The 19,991-nt window shown below is 45.5% G+C and overlaps 1 protein-coding gene across 2 annotated transcripts in view; it reads right to left on the bottom strand.

The window, feature by feature from the left end:
* Positions 1-509: 509 nt before the first annotated feature.
* Positions 510-19,991, bottom strand: part of PAMR1 (peptidase domain containing associated with muscle regeneration 1) — an 87,189-nt gene continuing 67,707 nt past the window's right edge. For both annotated transcript variants that reach the window (XM_029914835.1, XM_029914836.1), the window contains exons 7-11: positions 12,933-13,145; positions 10,884-10,950; positions 7,201-7,433; positions 6,041-6,333; positions 510-4,417 (exon numbers count right to left, since the gene is read on the bottom strand). In XM_029914835.1, the coding sequence (XP_029770695.1) occupies positions 3,881-4,417; positions 6,041-6,333; positions 7,201-7,433; positions 10,884-10,950; positions 12,933-13,145 (1,343 nt within the window). In that variant the 3' untranslated portion in view covers positions 510-3,880. The remainder of the gene's footprint in view (positions 4,418-6,040; positions 6,334-7,200; positions 7,434-10,883; positions 10,951-12,932; positions 13,146-19,991) is intronic.

Here is a 19,991-nt window from a genome sequence, read left to right as displayed (position 1 = left end):
TCTGGATCATTTATTCTGGATCAGGTACTATCAGTAAGTGGAAGTAATTCTAGAACATCTATCTTAATAAATCTTATCTAAAAGGAAGACTAGCTAAGGCTAAAACAGTATTTGTAGAAGCAGCGTGTCACACATATTAACTGGAGAGGGAATAGTTGGTGTTTTTGTGGTTTGTATGGTGACCTTGCTTTTGTCTGTTCATGGATGGTATAATGTGGTCTTGTTGGTGTCTTGCTCAATCACAGTCACAGAATGATTTTCACTGCTATTGGCATCCTGTGAAGTTACTGACCATCAATTAGAGAGCACCATAGCCTAGCTGTGGGTGCTAGGCCAGCTCCTTGAGGCCTCGCCAATGGAATGTTCCATGTTGGGGCTGCACGTGCATAAAAGACAAAAAGAACTACTGCCAAAAGAATCAGAACCAACCTGTTTTGGATGAAACAGGAGTCTTCCCAGGTTCCCCTCAAATGCATTCCAAATGGACTAAGATTTGTCCAGCATTCATATTCCATAATTTGCAATGGCTTTTATTCTAGGTCAGCTGAGGGGAAGTTGGAACTATGCAACATTCCCTTCTCTATGTGATTGCAGGTGAGAGTGGGCACAAGAGGAACTTACATGAGGTCTGGAGAGGGGAGCGGAAAGCTGGCAATGCACCAGTCACTGAGAGTTCACACACAGTGTCACTGACCCACCAGCTCACCTTGCTGGGGGGTGAGGGGGACGGCACCCAGGCCCATCTGCTGGAAACCCTCTTCAAACTTTTCTGACTGTCCTGGATCAGGTGTGTGTACAGCTACATACGGAGGGTGTCAGCTTCTCCGGCAGGTCACTGGCATCATTGAGGCTGGGGACAGCAAAGGAAAACATGGGCTTCCTTTTGACCTTGGAGGTCTCAGCTTGTCCTTGCTTGGCCAACTTCCCAGCCAGCTTTCCGTCCCAACTGCTGGCCCTGTTGATTCCAGGTTCAACACCAGATGCAAAGGCAAGAGCTTCCCACAGTCTTCCCTGCCAGTGCCCACAACTGTATGTTTTCATTACTACCCCTTATTCTATACCTCTATTCTTTCTGACTCTCTGAAACAAAACAAAACAAAAAAACCCCTGACTGATGGACCACTCCAGATTCCCAGCTAAGAAAGAGATCTCCCACTCTTAGAGCCCCATCCTAGGATGTGAGGGCCAAGTTATGAAGATATAGATGACATTCCTATGGCCAAGGGACAGGCTGGTATCTGACTCTCTTCTCCAGACCTAGAGATTTAGGTCAGTGTGGCAGAGTGCTTGCAGTCCATGAGGGCAGTGCTGAGATGGGACGATCTTGAGGATGGTGTAGAAATGACCATGGGGCTCTTAACCAAGTACCCTGAGGCAGGGTTCCCAGGATTTCAGGCCAGATTCAGCTTCTTAGGGGATCAAAGCCATAGCTGAGATGACATAAATGTGAGCCAAATCTGAATGGCAGGGCAAGGGCAGAAAATGACACTAAGTAGTACAGAAAATGTCAGGAAAGTAGGGAACTGACGGTCCAGGTGGGGGGAGGGGGGAGCGTCAGGACAGAGAGAAAGAGGTATGCACATGGGCACCCACGTGGGACGTGCCACAGAGGCACAGATACAGGCTGTATGGAGCTGTGCCCAGCTGGACAGCCTAGCCCTCGCCAGGCATTACAGGCACCGAGCTATAAACCATCTACTATGCTCAGCACTTTACATGATATCTGACTTCATCCTCACGGTCCCCATGAAAGATGGATTGTATCATGTCAACCTAACAGTTGGTGAAACTGAGTTCGCTAGGGTAGGTGACTTGCCCAAGGTCACTTAGAAATGAAGTTGAAAAGCAGGAATTTGAATTTAGATTTCTTTACTCAGACTCCCATTATACCTCTCAAAATCCAAGTTTTCTAGGCTTAAAAAAAAAAAAGGAAAATGAAAAAATCTTTGAGCAACTTGGTAAAACTATTTGTGGAACCCAATGCCGCAGCCCCAGTTAAGGCTACAACCTCATGCCGAGCTCTGCTCCCCAGTTCCTGACTCTCTGAGGCTAGGAGAGAATAACTATTGCTTATTTTAACCACTAAACATGAGATGCTTCTTACTCAGAAGTTGATAACTGATACATTGCTTTTAGATTAAGCCATGAGGAAGGAGGTGGGTGTGGATTATGAAAATCCCCAAGAAAGCCTGACAAAATGATAAAGTACTAGAAACTATCTCCTGGCTCAGGGAATTATGTAAAGACACAGAAACAGTGAGACAGGTTGGGAGACAAGTGTATCCTAACCTCCTGTGTCAGGGCTAAAGAGCTGAAAGTCGAGCTTTCTCTCCAGCAGGTTGAGAAAGAGTAAAGTTTCTGTTTGGGTCTAGAGTTCCCTGTGCCAACCCTGGGGTCTCCGCCCTCATGAGGTACAGAAAATACCGAGATGTTCTTGAAAAGGCCCCAAGGGAGGAAGGGGAGGTCACTGAGAATCTGGCAGGGGGCTGCCAGAGAAGGCTGTCCCTGTGACAGTGAGGCGGAGTCACCCAAACCAGGGCCAAAAGGGAGTCACCCCCACATCTGAGGAGTACCACCATGTTCGTAGATAGGGCTGCTGGGTCCAGGGAAGCAGAGAGAACATAGCACAAGTTTCCTAGGTTACAGCACCTAGGTCAATGTCAGCAGAATGGCTAAGGGTGGGAAAGACCCACCACAGCCACCCAGAGCCAGCAGGCACTCCGGAGTCTGATCGTGACCCAGGCCTTGAAGTCATGTAGCCTCCACAGCACCATCTTGGAGGGGAGGAGACTGGCCAGGAGAGCAGGGAAGAAAGGAGAAAAGAGTGTATGTTACTGAGAAGATCACTTCAGGGACTGAATTCATTTTTCCCCTCCACTATCCAGTGGGAGTCAGGTAGGGTTTGAAAGGAAAATCACATCGGTTCTAGAAAAGAGTGGCGCTTTACTGTCTTGGCACATCTCAGTCTAGTGTGAGTAAATAGGTGATTCCAGTTCAGATGCTTTGAAAATACATCATAAAGATTTATGGAAGTTCAAGGCAGGGCTTTGTGTTAGATCTAGAACATGAGAGCCAGAGGGGACACTAGAAATCATTGAATCCCTGGTATTTCCCCCTGTTTGTACCTTTTCTGATGGCCCCCATGTTGCTCCTCTTCCAGGCCATAACCCAGCAAATCCAGGGACGGGCATCAACTTTGCCATCTGCATTGTTTTGAAATTATAAGTTGAGGATCTATTTTAAAGGGCTGTCATCAAGCCATCAGCCCGGACACACGTAGCTCAGAGAAGCAACATGCAGGGCTGACAGCCATAGCACCTTTGTTCTGTAGGTCAGAAGCCAACCCTTGTTTTATTAAAATATGGAAAGGGGATTGAGAAAGAAAGAGCCACAGTTTATGGTGGCAATGTACACAAAAGCCAGAGCCACATCCAATCTCCGCTGTCCTAGGCTGCCCTGCAGGCGGCTTTTTGGAACTTGGTCTGGCTAGAGTCCTGGAAGAGACCTCATGAAACCCAGACTTCTTGGCCAACACTCTCTCCACCAGAGCTGGCCATGACATTCACACCCCCGTAGGGCAGGTGGGCAAAGCCACTGGGCCGGCGGAATGGGGACCACTTCTTTGCTATTTGCATAGTCTTTCTGGAGGCAACTCCGTTCTTGCAAAGCAGCTGCGGTGTCTTCCAAACGGTCTCAGTGGCCAGGAAGGCAGCGGTCTACCAGGAAGTGAGCTCTACTCACTCTCCACTGAGTTTTGATCCTGAAGTCAGAAGCCCTGGCCCAGCCAAAATCACAGGCAGAATCGAACTTCAGGTCTACACTGCCTCAGGCAACACACATAGAGATGGACCCACAAAAAGCATCTTGATGCCGTTGAGGCTCATTTCATGTTCCTCTCGATCCAGTCTTTAAAAGGCAGTACCTTGCTAAAGGCTGTGTAGAGGCTGTGGCCGCATGTTTTGTCATAGCTCCAGCTGACCAGCCCCACCAGATGCCAGCGTGGCTCGGGGGACACCCGGCCCGGAAAGGACACAGCCGCAATGCCTCCCGTCTCCGCTGTGCAGATGTCAGAAGGCGCAGTGGGGTCACGGCTGGCACAGAACATGTTGTCCGTGATGCTCACAGGGATGCCATGGTCCTCGTGCTGCTCCTCACACAGCAGCGAGTCCACCACCCTGACCACTCCTGAGCGCAGCGTGTCGTTCTTGAAGCCTGGGCTTCTCGCATCTGCCAGGATGTTCCAGCCGGCCACAGTGATGCGGGACTCCTGGAAGGAGGTGCTGAGGTCCCGCGGGGCGGCCAGGCAGATGGGCTGGACGCGGGTGCTGACACGAGCCTTGTCCAGGAGCTTCAGGATGGCTATGTCGGTGTCCAGCAGGATAGGGTCATAGTTGGGATGCAGAATGACTGCGGAAATCTGCAAATGCAGGAAATGGACAGTAGTGGTGAGCCACGAGCTGCACCGGGAACAGGAGCAGGCAAGCCCTTTGGCCAAATAAAATCTGGAGAAAATGCCTTAGAGACACAGGCAATTATTTGGAGATACTTTGCGTAAGGGGTCCTGGGAAACAACAGCTGTCTTGCGGGGGTTGCAAAGTGAAAAGCCCCCTGCTGCCTGGCAGGTAGTGTTAACTAAGTGGGGTGGCAGATGGGGCTGCAGACGACAATGTTGCACCCCCCCATCTATTTTTAATTTTTTTTCTGTTTTTTATTTATTTTTGAGAGACAGAGAGAGAGAGACAGCCCAAGTAGGGGAGGGTCAGAGAGAGAGGAATCTGAAAGAGGCTCCAGGCTCTGAGCTAGCACAGAGCCCAATGCAGGGTTCGAACCCACAAACTGAGATCCTGACCTCAGCCGAAGCTGGACACTTAACCGACTGAACTACCCAGGTGCCCCTGCACTCCCCCATCCAAAGTGGGTAGGGGCCACTTTACTCCAACTGACCAATGCCCAGCCAAAAGGGGGCTGCAGTCTACCCTTGCCAGAAAACAGACTCTAGATCTTCATCTGAACCTCCTGATTTTTAAATGTGGGCACATAACTGATTTAAACAAAATGAATGTTAGCACCATCAAAACACAAACCCCTAAAGGCTTCCAGTGTGCAACCTCTGGCCCACCATACACATCTACCTGTAGGCCAGTAAGACAGAGCTACACCCAGAATGTTCCACAAGCCTTTTCCACAGTCTTTGCTGCTTGTCCCAACCCTTGCTGATCATTCTCTTTGATGTGAGCTTCTAGGAGCTCACATCTGTTATACGCTCTAACATTTTGATGTTCATGTTCTATTACTTCAACTACATTTGGGCACATTTCCTCAGGGCTTTCCCCTGGTCTGTTACTTCCACTAGCCTGTGAACTCTTCAGGGCAAAAACCCATGTGTTAGCTATCTATTCTTATGTATCAGTTCTGTATCCATTCCCTGTGACTGGCGTTCTGTGGGAGATTAATAATGAATGGATAAGTGGATAACAGGGAGGATGGATGGATGGATGGATGGATGGATGGATGGATGAATGGATGGATGGATGGATGGATGGATGGATGGATGGATGGATGGATGGAGAGCTAGCTAGATGGAGAGCTAGTTAGCTAGCTAGCTAGATATCTATGGATGGATGGATGGAGACCGAGAGGGAGGTGGGTAGATGGATGAAGAGAAGGAGGGAAGGAAAGAGGCAGATAAAGACAGATGAATACTATAAATTGATTAGTAGTATCTTGTATAAAGTCTTTCTACATCCTCAAAGCCTACCTAGTACAATGTCCCAAACATAATAGATGATTACCTTTTGATGACCTCCCTGGTAGATATTTGTTACAATCTTATTTTGAAAACAAAAGGAAAAAAGACTCCCTGGTCTTTCTAGATGCCTCTTTCTAGTATCTGTCTTTGTGAAATATTGGGTACCTGGTACATGCCAGGCTCTGGGCGGGGTGCTACAGTGCCAAGGTGTTGGGCATGGACACAGCTACTGCTCTCCTGGTGTGGAGTTTCCTGAGCTGAGACCTAGTTTTGGGGGACACCTGCTCTCACCCGCAAGTTCTGGATGGTCTTCTCATCCCGGTCATCATCCCGGTAGAACTTCCCCAGGACGACTCTGAGGTCTGCTGTCTTGATCATGGTGATCTTCCCCAGGTCAGTTACACAGTGGGCAGCCACCACCACAGTGCGCTCATTCACCAGGGCGCCGCTGCAGACCAGGAACCATGCATCCTTGTGCAGGCTGCCACCGTGCACCCCGCTGGCCCTCCTGTAGATGGCCGCCTGCCACGGCCAGCGCACCCCCTGGGTCTTTGGAGCAGTGATGTTCTCAGTTTTCCCACAGACTATGGAGAAAGCATTGGCCCAGTAAGAGAAACACAGACTTTCCCATCCAAAGGCGAACGTGTTGCTCAACCAAGAAAACACAAACCCGGAAAGGGAAGCACCTTGTGTGTGATGACCACTAAGCATCTAAGTTGTTTTCCTTTCCCATTAAATAGTAATCAACCACCTTGACATGGCTGGCTATAAAGTTTAGGGTTAAGATGGAAGGTTTTGGATCACAGGCATTTACTATCGATAGGACTTTGGGCAAATTGCTTAATCTCTTAAAGCCTCAGTCTTCTTGCCTGCAAAATGGATATAGTAATCACACTTGTCTCATCCAATTCTTGAGGAGACTGGATGATCATGTATGTAAACAGCGAGACTCAAAATAATGACTATCATATAAACTTGACCACAAAGAATTAAGCCATACTGTTGTCCTTTGACAAAGAGGATAGGGAAGGTAGTTTACTATGTGCAAGACCCTGTTCCAGAAACTTCCACATATTACTTCAGTAGTCATCATCATAGCCTAATGGGTAATTAATAGCTCATCACCTAATTAATAATGAGTACCTACTCAGTACCACTGGATGATGAGCATGAAAATGGGCTCAGACAAGCTATCCAAGATGACATAATAAAAGCCTTCTGGAAGTATTTTATCCCTTCCCCACTTGGGTGTTTAATGACCGTTCTCTCCCTTTTATCCAAGTAAACATAATAGAATTATCCACAAGGAAGTGTGCCCCTTCCAAAAAAATTCATCTAAGACCACTGGGCAAGAAGGCTTTCCCAAAAAGTCTTCTGGAAGGTTAGTGGCTTTTCACAGTTTGCCATGGAAGCTGTACGGGGCTCCAGCCCAAGGACAAGACTTGACTCACTAGGGACGCAGGACGGGGCACGTCCGCTCCACTTCCCGGTCCTCAGGCATGTGCGGCGGCTGCTGCCCAGGCGGCGGTAGAAGGGCGAGACACACTCGTACTGGAGCTGCGTGTGCAGGTGTTGGAACCCGGGCGGCAGGTCTCCAAAGGGAAGGGCTGGCTTCTTGGTGGGGGCGCCCTGCAGTTTCTGCTTGCTGAAGGATGCTGAGTACAGCTGGTGTAATGGCGTCTCCCTGCATGGGACCCATGGGCCCAGAGAGAGCAGGACGAGAGACAGTCATGGTGGCCCCCATAGTATCCACGCCAGGCCCCACGTAGATATTTGGTTACAACAGGAAAAAAAAGGCTATCTCATTCTCTCTCCCTCCTACTGATCTCCCCCACCTTCTCTTCCCCCCTCCGACACACACTTCCCCTCTGCCACTGAGCAAATTCTCTTGCACATCTCAACCTTTATTCTGTTCATCCATTTCCATTTCTGGCATGTCTCCAGCTGCCTCGGATTTTAACGACAGGATAATATCTGGCGTAATAGCTGTGATCCAAGGGTACGCTATACATGCACACAGAGAAAAATTAACTGTGAAATTAAGCAGGAAGCGAAGTTCGTTTGAATAAGAGAAATCCAGGCATCTTTTTTCCTCCAAACATTATCATAATGGGGCAACATTAGGAATTGACTTGAACTAAACTGTGTTGATACAGTAGTTTGATTTAGCAATCAGCGTATATAATTAGGACACCTCAGAGAATAGAGCTTTCTCAGGGCACAGTGATTGGCAGAATCACAGAGCACTGTGTGTAAATGCGAAAAGGCCTTTCAAATGAGCACTTGAAGCAAAAGCCCCCAGAGAGCACGCAAGGGTTCTCAGGGGAGATGCACACACATTGGAGAGCTTGCGTTCATTGTGTATCAGTGCTAACGATCACTGATAAGTGAGAATTCGTTAGGAAACAATGTTTTCATCTCTGCTTAATGAATGGGGAAAGGAAGCCCAGGGAGGGAAGTAAAGATAGAGACGGGCACATAGGAAGCTAAGTTGGTACCCAAGGCAGCACTTAAGCAGTTATGGTTCCCAACCTGGTGTCTCTTCTGGGCCATGTGATACCATCTGAAAAAATCTATTTCATGTGTCTGTAGGGTCCTTCACTCAGAGCAAATATTCCACTCACACTGACTTCATTCAACAAATCTTTAGCCCAAGTTGGGTACAAGGTCTGCAGGTCAAGGAGATTCTGAATTGGCAAACGAGCTCATCTTTGGGACCATCTGTTGAAAGACTATGCTGCCTTTGTGGGTTCTTGGGTGACGAGGCTGCTGGAGATACGTATGTCCATTTTCCAGCAGCCTATCTTCCAAAAAGATCTTTAAAACCAAGATTTAGGCTTGCTTCTTCATCTACATTAGCTACCTGGAACCTTGTCACCTAACCTCCCATTATAATCACTTTAAAAATGCAAAGCCCAGTGGTCTTTTTGAATAGCTCAGGGGCTGTTGCAAGATGTCTCTTTGGAGAGAACGGGCTTATCCCTGTTAGCCGAGAGTCCAGGTAGGTCATAAAGATCAGGAAAGGGGACAAAATTTGTATTTCACTGCCACTATTTCCAAGGAAATGCCTTGCCTGCAAAGGGAAGCCAGAAATAGAAGAAAATATCCAAAGGAAGGGTGAGAGATTGAGGAATGTCCTGCCTTACAAATATTTCAGGTCACTTGGCTGTGGCCAGTTCTAGTCACTGGGATGTATTGTCACTATTCCTAAAAGCTCTAGCTACCAGACACAGGGGTTCATTTGGGCATGAGTTCTACTAAAGGCTTTATGGAGGACTTAGAGCTTGGTGTCTAAGGGAGCAAACCCTGAAGACCCTGAAGACGATGAAGATTCTGGATTTACATCCTGGGTCCACATTCTGCAATGTGACTTTGACCAAGCTCATTGATTTCTCTAAGCCTCAGTTTACCCCTCCATAATAAAGTTGGTAATAAAATCTATAATAAAATGGTAATGATAATAACACCTACCTCAGAGGTTGTAATAAAGATTAAATGAGCCAATACGTGGAAGGCACTCAGAAGGGCAATTGGCACCTAGCACTCAATAAATCCTGGCTATCGGGGTTGCCTCTAACCCATACAGCAATCCCCAGAGACATATGTTTTTGTGATTGTCCTCATTTTTCAAAAGAGGCAACTGAAGGCTTAGCAAGTTTAGGAGTTTGCCCAAGAATACTAAACACAGCCCTAAAGAAAGAACAAGGTCTGGAGCCATTGTTTGTCAATGCCATTCATTCAGTCCATGTTCAGGGTGGTTGTGTTTTCTTGGGTGCCTCCTGTGGAGCAAGTATTGTTCTTGGCAGGAGAACTCGAACATGAACAAAACACAAAATGTTCCTGCACTTGTAACTTTTATTTACTTATTTTTTGTGGGCTAGGTGGAGATAGAAATCAACCAATGAAGAAATGGATGTGAGACAACAGGTAGGGATAGAAGCCAAGCTGAGGACAGAGTCATAGCAAATGCCAGAGAGTAGAGAAGTTGGCTCTGCAGTCTGGGTAGCAGTGGCATTACTACCTTGATTGATTGACAATGGCTTAATTTTATATAAAGTGTAAAAAGAGAAAAATTAAATAGTTGTCATTTTGGGGCATTATTATTTTCAAAAGGACAACCAGGGAAGGTCTCTCCAATAGGTAAAAAGCTAAGGAGGGAGCTGAAGGAAGGGAGGCATTAAGCTTCCCTGAAATCCAGTGGAACCAGGGTCCAGACAGAGGGGGAAGGCTCTGAAGGGGCATCATGCGTGTAGGGTAGAGGAAAAGCCGGGCAGCCCGTGTGGCCAAAGTGGAGAGTGAGAAGAAGAATGGTAGGAGATGAGATGAAACAGTATTTCCTACAGAATGAGCCAAGAAGTAGTAGAAATGGGCCTATTCCCTCCCCACCGGTGGCTTCCACTCCCATCCTCCCAAGAGGAAGGCTGGGCAGCAGATCTGAGGGCCTGCATCCCTCATCGGGACTGATCATTTATCTCTAGTTCCTGGGTGCCACTAGCGGGCCTCATGTGGCTGATTACTACGGAGAACATCTTCCTGAGTCCAGCAGGCAGGCCATCCCCATAGATGTTACTCTAGTAAACATGTAGCAATTTCAGGAAGACTCAAGTATTAAAATCCAGTTCCTCACAGATCATCTTCAAGCCTCACTTCCCACTGACGACCTACTTTCCCACGACCCAGTGAACTGTGTACATCTTCCAGCAGTTGCTGCCTCTTGGCCAAAGGCAGCTGGCTTTATCAGCCTCCCTCTAATAGGCCCTGTTCTTTCCTAAGCAGTCAGCACTGAGGGTCCCTAAGAAACCCCAGAATGTCTTTGGTCAGACACAAGTCAAGGAAAGAGGTAGGAGGGGAAACATGCATTTGCCTTTGAAGCAGAGCTTAGGTGTTTCAAAAAAAAATTTTCCCTTATGTTTTTATTTATTATTGAGACAGAGAAACAGAGCATGAGCAGGGGAGGGGCAGAGAGAGAAGGAGACATAGAATCCAAAGCAGGTTCCAGGCTCTTGGGCTGTCAGCACAGAGCCCAATGCGGGGCTCAAACCCACGAACCGTGAGATCATGACCTGAACTGAGGTCAGCCGCTTAACCAACTGAGCCACCCAGGTGCCCCAGAGCCTAGGTGTTTCAACCTCACCTTGACTGAACCTGCATGGGAAGAACTTTGCGTCTCACCAGGTCTGAGGTCTTTGGCTCTCGGCAGGCTAGAACAAAGGAGACATCACTGCATAATCTTTTCCCATAGTGACTGCTCATATCATTGCATTCAGATTCATCCCTGTCTGGCCTTTCTGGACATCCATAGAGGTCTCAGAGGAGAAACATGCCATCCAAGTTGAGACAGCTCCCTAGCAAAAGAGCATTTTGCCCTTCATCTAAATTGACAAGCCCCTTCAAAGAACCCACGTGGAGCATGCACCTCTGAAAAGCCACCCTACCTGGGTGATGTGGAACCCTGGGGGTCAACACACTGGTGCTTTCTGTTCACACAAATAGCATTAGAGACCTTGATGGAAAGTGGAGTCAAGGTGAAAATGAAGGTTCTAATATATAGCCCAGCATATGGAACTACAAGGCTCTCCTTTGGACCAGATGTCAGTGTCCACCATGGGTAGGTCTTGGGTAGCTGATTCAACTATGCCCTTTCTCTGAAATTGAGGCTCCTCGTGACCATTTAAGGACACCTCAAAGCCCTGCGTAATTTTGCTGAAGTGTCTCTTTCTTCACAAATGAAAAGCAATCCCTCGCGTTCCACTTTCCCAATCAGGCAGCCAACATTCATCTAATTAGCAAACTAGAGGACTTTGGTTGTTATTAATTCGTAAGAGAAGAGTTGACAAAAATCTCCAAGGACATATGTAACACCATTTCCATACTTAATGAAATCAAGAATCAGAGTCTGTGCTGGCGGGGAGGAAGGTCGCTTCTGGCTAAAGTCTAAAGTGATTTATTCCTTTCACAAACCAATTCTCTTTTATTTCTTTTCCCAGGAGTTGGGTTGTTGACAAACACCCAGAAGGGAAAGTGGAGGATTAAGGCAATTATCTGGATAATCTAGGCCAAGGACATGCTTTTCTTCCTAGGAAACAGCCAGATGATTGTGACCTGCCCCTAAAACACAGGGGCTGTCGACCTGGTTCAGTAAGAAACTACCCATCCCCACTGCCAAGGGGGAAGTTGCAAGCTTCTCTACACAAGGTTCCATTTTTTTTCTGGTCCCAAACCAACCTTTCCCATCTTCCTCCCAGATTCCCAGCTGGCCCCACTTTGAGTTTAACAAGATCCTTTCACTCCTGCCTATTCTTCCTTGTTTTCCTTTATCTTATGATGGCAATGTTGTCCCAACTTCTCTTCACCTCCGCCAACCCTGCCCAGCCCCCCAGACTGGCTCTGCTCTGCCTTGCGGTGTGCAACTATCCCCATTTCTAGCAATATTGGTCATTCCCTTCTCTGAACATACACTGCTCATCTGTTTCCTCTCTCTGCCTTGAATGCTCAAGGACTCGAACATCTTGTTAAGATATTTTTCACTATGTTAACATCTCTTTTTAATGTTTACTTATTTAAAGAGTGACAGAGACAGTGCGAGCAGGGGAGGGGCAGAGAGAGGGAGAGAATCCAAAGCAGGATCCGTGCTGCCAGTGCAGAGCCCAATGAGGGGCTTGAACTCAGAAATCATGAGATCATGACCTGAGCCGAAATCAAGAGCTAGACGCTTAACCGACTGAGCCACCCAGGCGCCCTCACTATGTTAACATCTTAAACCTCCTGCCACATAGGCTGGCAGGGATGGTGTGTCTATTCTGTTCTTTTGTTTCTTGTGCTAACTTTGTATTTCATAGAGAGTAGGATAAACATAGCTATACTAAAGCATACTGAACGTCTCAATTTTGGTTTTGGGTCTGCATCTCTAAAACAGTCCTGTCATCTTTCCTAAACTGCTCTGGTAACTATTGATCACAGCAAGGAGCTGTGATTAGGATAAGCAGGTCCTCCAGAGGTCCAGAAAAGGAGCAAAAGTTTTCAGAGGTGGCTTTCTGCCTGGGAGTTATAGATGGATGGTTCCAGGGAGAAGCTAAGAGGGAAAGGCATTTTTCCCCCAGGAGCTCACAAACGCGTACGGGAACCACCAAAAGGCCCGAAACCCCATCTCTGTCTGTGGCTTTGACAAATACTTGTAAGTTACCTTTTATGCAGATTGGCTGTTTCCCCGACCACTCTCCATGCTCCTGGCAAGTTCTCTTCTCACTGCCACTAAGCACGTAGGAGTTATTACAAAAGAAGGACACGACTGTGCCGATTTTTGCATAGAGCCCGTTGATCAGCCCGGGGCCTCCTGTTATCTTCTTGTACCCATTGACTGGGCCCCCAGGGTCTGAGCAGTTTCTTTCTTCAAGGACTATAAGCGGAAATAAAAGTGAGAGGGGTGGGGGAGAAAGAGCTATTAAAAGTGTGAAGTATTCCATTTTAGAACCAGATCTTTTCGTGTTTCGCTGAATTAAAAATGCAGCGATTTGGAGCCTGCTAACGAGGATGCCTGGAAGAATCACCAAGAGAAAACCCGTAATAGAAAACGCATGTGTTAGACATGTCGTCCCTTGTTTTAATGATTTATTCTTGAATTGAGAAGTATTCCATTCCATATATAAATAAATTTGACACCAGCACTGGCTCTCCCGTGATCTCGTTCATTTCTTTCGCAAACTGTGGGAGCTGGGCAGGCCTGGACACCATAGACATTGCACCTAGATTTTGTGATCTGTATACAGGGGTTATTGTTTTTCAGCGTTGTTGTGCTGTCTCCCTATTCCCTAAAGCTTGGGCAATGAAGCAAGACCATTCAGATTCCTATTTGTATTATATGCAGAAGATCGAACTTCTAAGAAACAAAGCTGCGGATGTGAAAGGAATTTAGATGTTCTATTTCATCTTCAGGAACCCAAGTATGATGAAATATAATTAAAAATTACCAGAAACTATATAAATTCAGAAATATGACCAAGTTCCCCTGATCTCCAACTATATACTTTCTATCTAGACACTTAAGAATATTCATTCCAAAGGCATTTCTATCTCTAACTCTGGCTGGACAGTTCTGGAGAGCAGAAATGGCAACACCAGCTACTGCGAGCTCTGAACGAGCTGTAAGACGACTCTTGGAAAGGCCCTATCCGGTAACATATTTTTCTCAAATGGATTATGGCACAACGGTGAATATTGCTTGCCTAAGAACCCAGAGGGAGTCCCCTGAGCAATTCGACCTTTAATTACTGCACTTGGGTACCAATCACTCCGTCAGCCTCCCTGGTCTCTTTTTAATCATTTCTTCTAAGACACAGTCTCATCCCTATGAAGCAGTCCCCCGGCAATGTGATCATGCATCTGACACCCTTTTCTTCCCTTAACTGTTCCAATTACCTTTCAAGCAACCTGCTTGCCTGCCTCCAGGCAAGAAAAGAATCTCCATTACACTCATATAACACTTCTAAAGTACCTGAGAACTAAAAATTAGTAAATTTCCCTTTGTGCAAATTTGACGAGGTTGCTAATATTAACCAAGTTTCTGGTTTGTCTGCTCTAAGACTGCCCTTAGGCCATGTGGCAGAAGATTTCAATGATATTCTGTGTGCTTTGGGGCCACATACTGTGAGCAGTTCCCACAGTGGGGAACTCCAAAGCCCCACCTTAACTTAGAAAACAAACCTGGGAGAGCTCTCAAAATACCAACAAGGCATCGGAGAGCAACGCACTTTTTGAAACGTCAAGTGGCCTTAGAAAGCCCCGTGCTCATATCTCCAGGAATGCCTCTAGGAAGGAGGAGGGAGAGGCAGAGAAAGCATTCCAGATTGCTCCAGTGATGGGACTCCCTTCTTATAGCAGCAATCGCTTCATGCCGAACGTGTGGCCCAGAAACAACCAGGGCCTACAGTCGGCAATCTTCTCAAAAACATGGGCGTCATACCTCCAAGTTTTAGAAAATGGAATTCACTGTCAACATAAAAATCAGGAGATTGCTCAGAGAAATCCATATTACCGCTTTCTGAGCAAAATTCAGATCTGGAAGTCCTGGGCCTGTGTTCCCATAGGGCCACAATCAACTGGCATTGAGATTGGCTCTCTGCTTTATAGAAGCTGCATTCTTCAGTTGGTCACGGCTCCCACTGCCTGGCCCTGGGAGGGGCTCGATTCTGTGCTTAGTTAGCCTAGCAAAGGGCTATGCTTTGTGCAAAGGGCTATGATTTGTGCAACACAGGGCAGTTTCTCCTCCATTTTGAGTTTTGCTTCCTAGCGCTCACAGCCAGGAAAAATTCTGGTGATACTTAAGACCAGTCCTGGAATACTGAAAGAAAATGAACTATACTTGAGCCACATCAGCTTCAGCAGAAGATAAGAAATCCCTTCTACTGTGAGCCTGAGAGTTGGGTTTTTTCCCCTTTTGGGGATAAGGACTTCCACGGTGCACCAGGCTCCTGCCCCATTTTTGTGGATGATACTTCTAACTACATTAAATGTGGGTTTTACCAGGAGGAATGCACTGGAAAGTTCTCAAGCTTTTGGAGGTAATAAAGCCTTGGGACAATTCAGGCTATCTGTCTTTCTCCCTGAGGAGGATTTAAAGGGAGACAATGAGAAACTGAGTCAGGAAATACAAACAGGTCTGCCCAAGGCTAGGGAATTCTGCCATATTTCCAGAACTCTTAGATGCCTGCTCTTTTATAATGTGACATATCTGAAATCAGGTCACACGTGTACATTTCACATAGTATGTCTTTACTTCCAATTCTCAGAGAAGCTATAGTAACTCAACAATGTACCTTAAACTTGATGAGATCTTATAACAGAGGACTATTACTTGATTTTAAGTTATTGCTCATGAATGGTCAGCAAGACAGACTTTCCTAGTGCTGGATGATGCTTCTGAGTTAGGGTCCAATGGACATAAGACTATATGGCTGGGGGCACCTGGGTGGCTCCATTGATGGAGCTTGTGACTCTTGATCTCAGGGTTATAAGTTTGAGCCCCAGGCTGGGTATAGAGATTACTTAAAAATCAAATCTTAAAAAAAAAAAAACTCTATGGCTAAGTTCAAGAGAAATACAGGCAATAAAAACAGATTTAGTTAGGAAGGATTCAGATGTTGTGGTAGTAGGATGCTACTTGAAAATAAATATGCTCAATGTGCTCAAGGAAATAAAACAGAAAATTGAGAACTTCAGTAGAAGACTGGAAACCTGAGAAACTAACCAAAAAAGAAATCTAGAACAGAAAAGTTACAATGACAGAAATTTAAAGCTCTGTGGGTGAGTTTAATAGCAAGGCAGATACAGCTTACACATATTAAAAAACTGAAAGATAACTCCCAAGAAAAAATTCAGAATGAAGCCCAAGGGACAAAAAAAGTGAAAAATGTACAGGCGAAGGTAAGAATACAGTGAGAAGGTTAATAAATACACATAGCTGTCATCCCAGGAGAAAAGAAATGGGGTAAAATCAGTATATAGAGATAATGGCTGAAAAAGACTGTAATAGACATCCACCTACTGATTCACAAAGTCCCAAGACAGATAAATATGAAGAAAACCACGCACAGACCTATTACACAACACTGTTAAAAATCAAAATCAAAGAAAAAATTTTAAGCAGCCAAAGGGGTAAACACACACACACAAAAATGGACTGGAAAAACATACTTTAAAATAATTATAGTCATTATCTCTGGCTTATAACATCAAAAATGATTTTTGCCTCTTTATACTTTTTCCCCCATGTTTGATAATCAGAAGCTGTAACCATAAAAATTTGGTGTTTATAATTTTTATGGTGGTTCATTATTTTTATTTTTTAAAGTAGCAGGCAAAATGGTTTGGGTCCTCCCTGCTCGGCCTATAAACCTAATGTGAAGTTGGCCATGCATTGTTTTATGTTCCCAAACTCTCTCCCCTCCCTGTAAATCTCATTACTATCTTGCATAATCATAGAGTAATCCAACCTACTGTGAGCTTAGATTTAAATGAGCTTTGTCACTAGACTCTGGAGGAAAAATAAGGGCCTCCAGAATCAGACAGATACAGGCTCAAATAATTATTTGGTTCCCCCGTGTCCAGAATAAGTACACCATAAGTTCTCAATAGTTGTTAGGTGGAGAGGATAAAGGATAAAATTTATTCATTCCTCTATTTAATAAACTAGGGTGTGGGAAAATGACATCATTCTCCAAACCTTGCTTTTTTGGTCTGAAAAACAGGATAATAACACTTACCTGGCTGGGCTTATTTTGAGGAATAATTTATATAACATGTAGTTTCCTTTTCCTCTGTTTGCCTTTATTTACAAAGTACTCAACTTTTAAAAATCAATTCCCCAAATTCATACACCTCAAAGAAAAACTGACAAGGAAATCTAAAGGCCTATTATTGGGTCTATTTGAATATAAAAACAATATTCCACTCTATTGTCTAGGCTCTTGGTGATGTCTATGCATGATGGGCTGGAGACCTGGGTCCAGGATGTTGACTCAGATTTCTGGATATCAGCCATGGTCTCTGTCTCATCTCTTTTAATCCTGCAACATGAAGCCTTAAAATTGTATTCTTGTATCAAACATCCACTGGGCATCATTTCCTTTTCCCTCTCATTTATTTTCTATACTTTCCAAAGCTGTACACTCTCCTAGGATGCTTTTGAAGAGAACTCTAAGACTTCCTCCACCCATCCTTTTCTGTCCCAGTGTCGGCATCTACCTGTTGGGTCTATAGACCATCTCCATCTCATCAGAGCACCTCCCCAGGGTTACATTTCAAAAACCATCTCTTTATTTCCCCCGTGGGTTCTCTTTTTAGAATCCTTTGTATCTCCGCCATTGAACAGATCCATGATTCTTTTCTATTTGATTTTTCAAGGGCTTTGTGCTTCCTTCCTCCTCAGTGGGATGGATGTTTTCACACAAAGCCAAATGAGAATGTAAAACATCTGAATCCCTGGCCTGAAGGAGCATCAAGCTCCTGCTTTGCTAAGTAATATATTTCATGATTAATAATAAATAGCACATCTCCCTATTACTTTTGGGACTCAACCTGGGGATATAAACACGTTAAGTCTAGCATGACCTTACCTGCCATTTCATGAGCAAAAACAGTACTTGGGGGTGCATTTCTGTTTCAGACAAACATTTAAGAAAGACTCTCTAACCTTCTTTTCTTTTTTTCTCAGGGAGACAGTATATGAGGTGGTTCACTGTGATGCCACTTTATGAAGGATATGATGGCTTTGCGATGGCTCTTGTAGCGAAGCCTATTGGTGTCCCTCCCAGGTCCCCTCACATCCTTCCACCAGCTCAACTTCCACATGTGCACTTTACTGCTGAGAGTTGGCACCTGCTGCCTTCAGAGGACTGCACTGGGCATGGGCACCATCTTGCCCATATGAAAAGCGGAAAAATGTCTAGATTTTTGTCCCCTCGTGCCCACCCCAGGGTTGCCTATAGACAATGACTGCTAGGTATATAAACACAAAAGCTCAACTCCTGTTCCTTAAGGAATCATTTATGCTCCCCAGCACCCCACAGGATCGGACTGAGTCTGGGAGTTCAGTTGAAATCACTCTTGCTTGGTTTCCTCTTCTTTTCCATATTTCCCATCTTGCTTCCCCAACTCCCTTACTGGTTGATCCCTTACCTCCTTTAATAAGTCATTTGAATGCAAATGCTTAGCCCAGTGACTGGCTTGGGGGAAAACTTATCAAGGACAGGTCTGCTATTTTCTTAGCCCTGGGTCTTATGGCTCCTCATGCCTCCCCATGGTGGCACTCCGGGAAGTGACAAGACCCCAAAGAGGTGGTCATCTCAGCCCTGGGCATGAAGCTCTGCATGCCTTTCAGCACTCCTGGGAGATCTTGGGGAGGATGATTGGCCTCCAGAGAGGCCAGATCTCATCAGAGGGGCCTCCGGCCTCCACCGATCCTCTAGTGGCCAGCTGGCCCCATGTCAGCAGAGGTGTTTTACCTTAAGGGATCAGGTGCTCTGAAACAACAGGCTTCCTCAAGCTAAGCAGTGTGGGTCCAGAATCCACCATGAGAAGATTCTCCCTGATGATCTGGTGCTGTCTTTGTAAAGCCAGCACCTTTTTTTTTTTTTTTACAACCCAGAGGTATAGATGAGGCCCTAACAATGCCACACTGAATTTTCACAAGTCTAAATGATGGGTCTTAGACTTGGATTTAGGTTGACCTAAAGCAAATAAAGTTACATTTTTCTCTCCCCTGATTGGTACACTAAGATTCCTACGTGATAGAAGGTAGCTGAGGTGAACAGGTCACGGAGCTCTATAGGAAATGGACATGATGATGGAGACATCAGAGAGTATGTCAAGGTAATATGGGGACATTTTTAGGAAACATCGCACAATAACACCAATGTTTTTGTGTCCTCTGCTCAATTATATTGGATATGACAAAGTCCATACTCTTCATCCCTAATGTAGGAAGTGGAACCACCTCCCTATCCCCCTAATAATCACAAAACTCAGGAAGGGGGGCATATCCAAGCTCTGGCAAACAAACAAACAAACAAACAAACCAAAAAACCCAAGAAAACCCAACCTCTTCTTCCATTAAATCACTATCCACCAGTATAGCCTTGCCCATAAAAATATCTTTTCATGAATAAAGCCAGAATTTCAATATGACATACCAAACACCCATGAATATCTCTGTTCCTTTTGCTTTGTTCTTGAAGCTATAAGTTCATATTTGAAGACAAGATCTATCAAAAAACCCCTAGGAACCAGAGAATAAAATCATTGCTTTGCCTTCTGGAAGGCCAGCATGCCTCTCTGTAGAGAAAGATGGGGGGAGTGCTGTGTGTTATTCATTTCATGGGCTAATTTTCTTGCATCATGTATTGAATGAGTGCTTCCTCTGTGCCCAGCAGAATAAGGCACTAAGATGTTTTCCTACATCTTTACTGTGGAAATGTTTTTACTTAAACCCAGAAATAGAAGTGATGTCAGTTAAGGTTTATTGTACCAAAGTACTTGAGATTCCTGAACGTTCTTCCTGGCCTCACTTAGTGCTTCTAAGAAATGGCTTGCAGCCGCTCTGGAAAACAGTGTGGAGCTTCCTCAAAAAACTATCCATAGAACTCCCTTATGACCCAGCAATAGCATTGCTGGGGATTTACCCAAGAGAGACAGAAATGCTGATGCATAGGAGCACATGTACCCCAATTTTCATAGCAGCAATGTCAAC

Source organism: Suricata suricatta, chromosome 11 (genome assembly GCF_006229205.1).
Source record: "Suricata suricatta isolate VVHF042 chromosome 11, meerkat_22Aug2017_6uvM2_HiC, whole genome shotgun sequence".
Lineage (NCBI taxonomy): Eukaryota > Metazoa > Chordata > Mammalia > Carnivora > Herpestidae > Suricata > Suricata suricatta.
The sequence above is the reverse complement of the archived record's forward strand: the minus strand, read 5'-3'. Positions and strand labels throughout refer to the sequence as shown.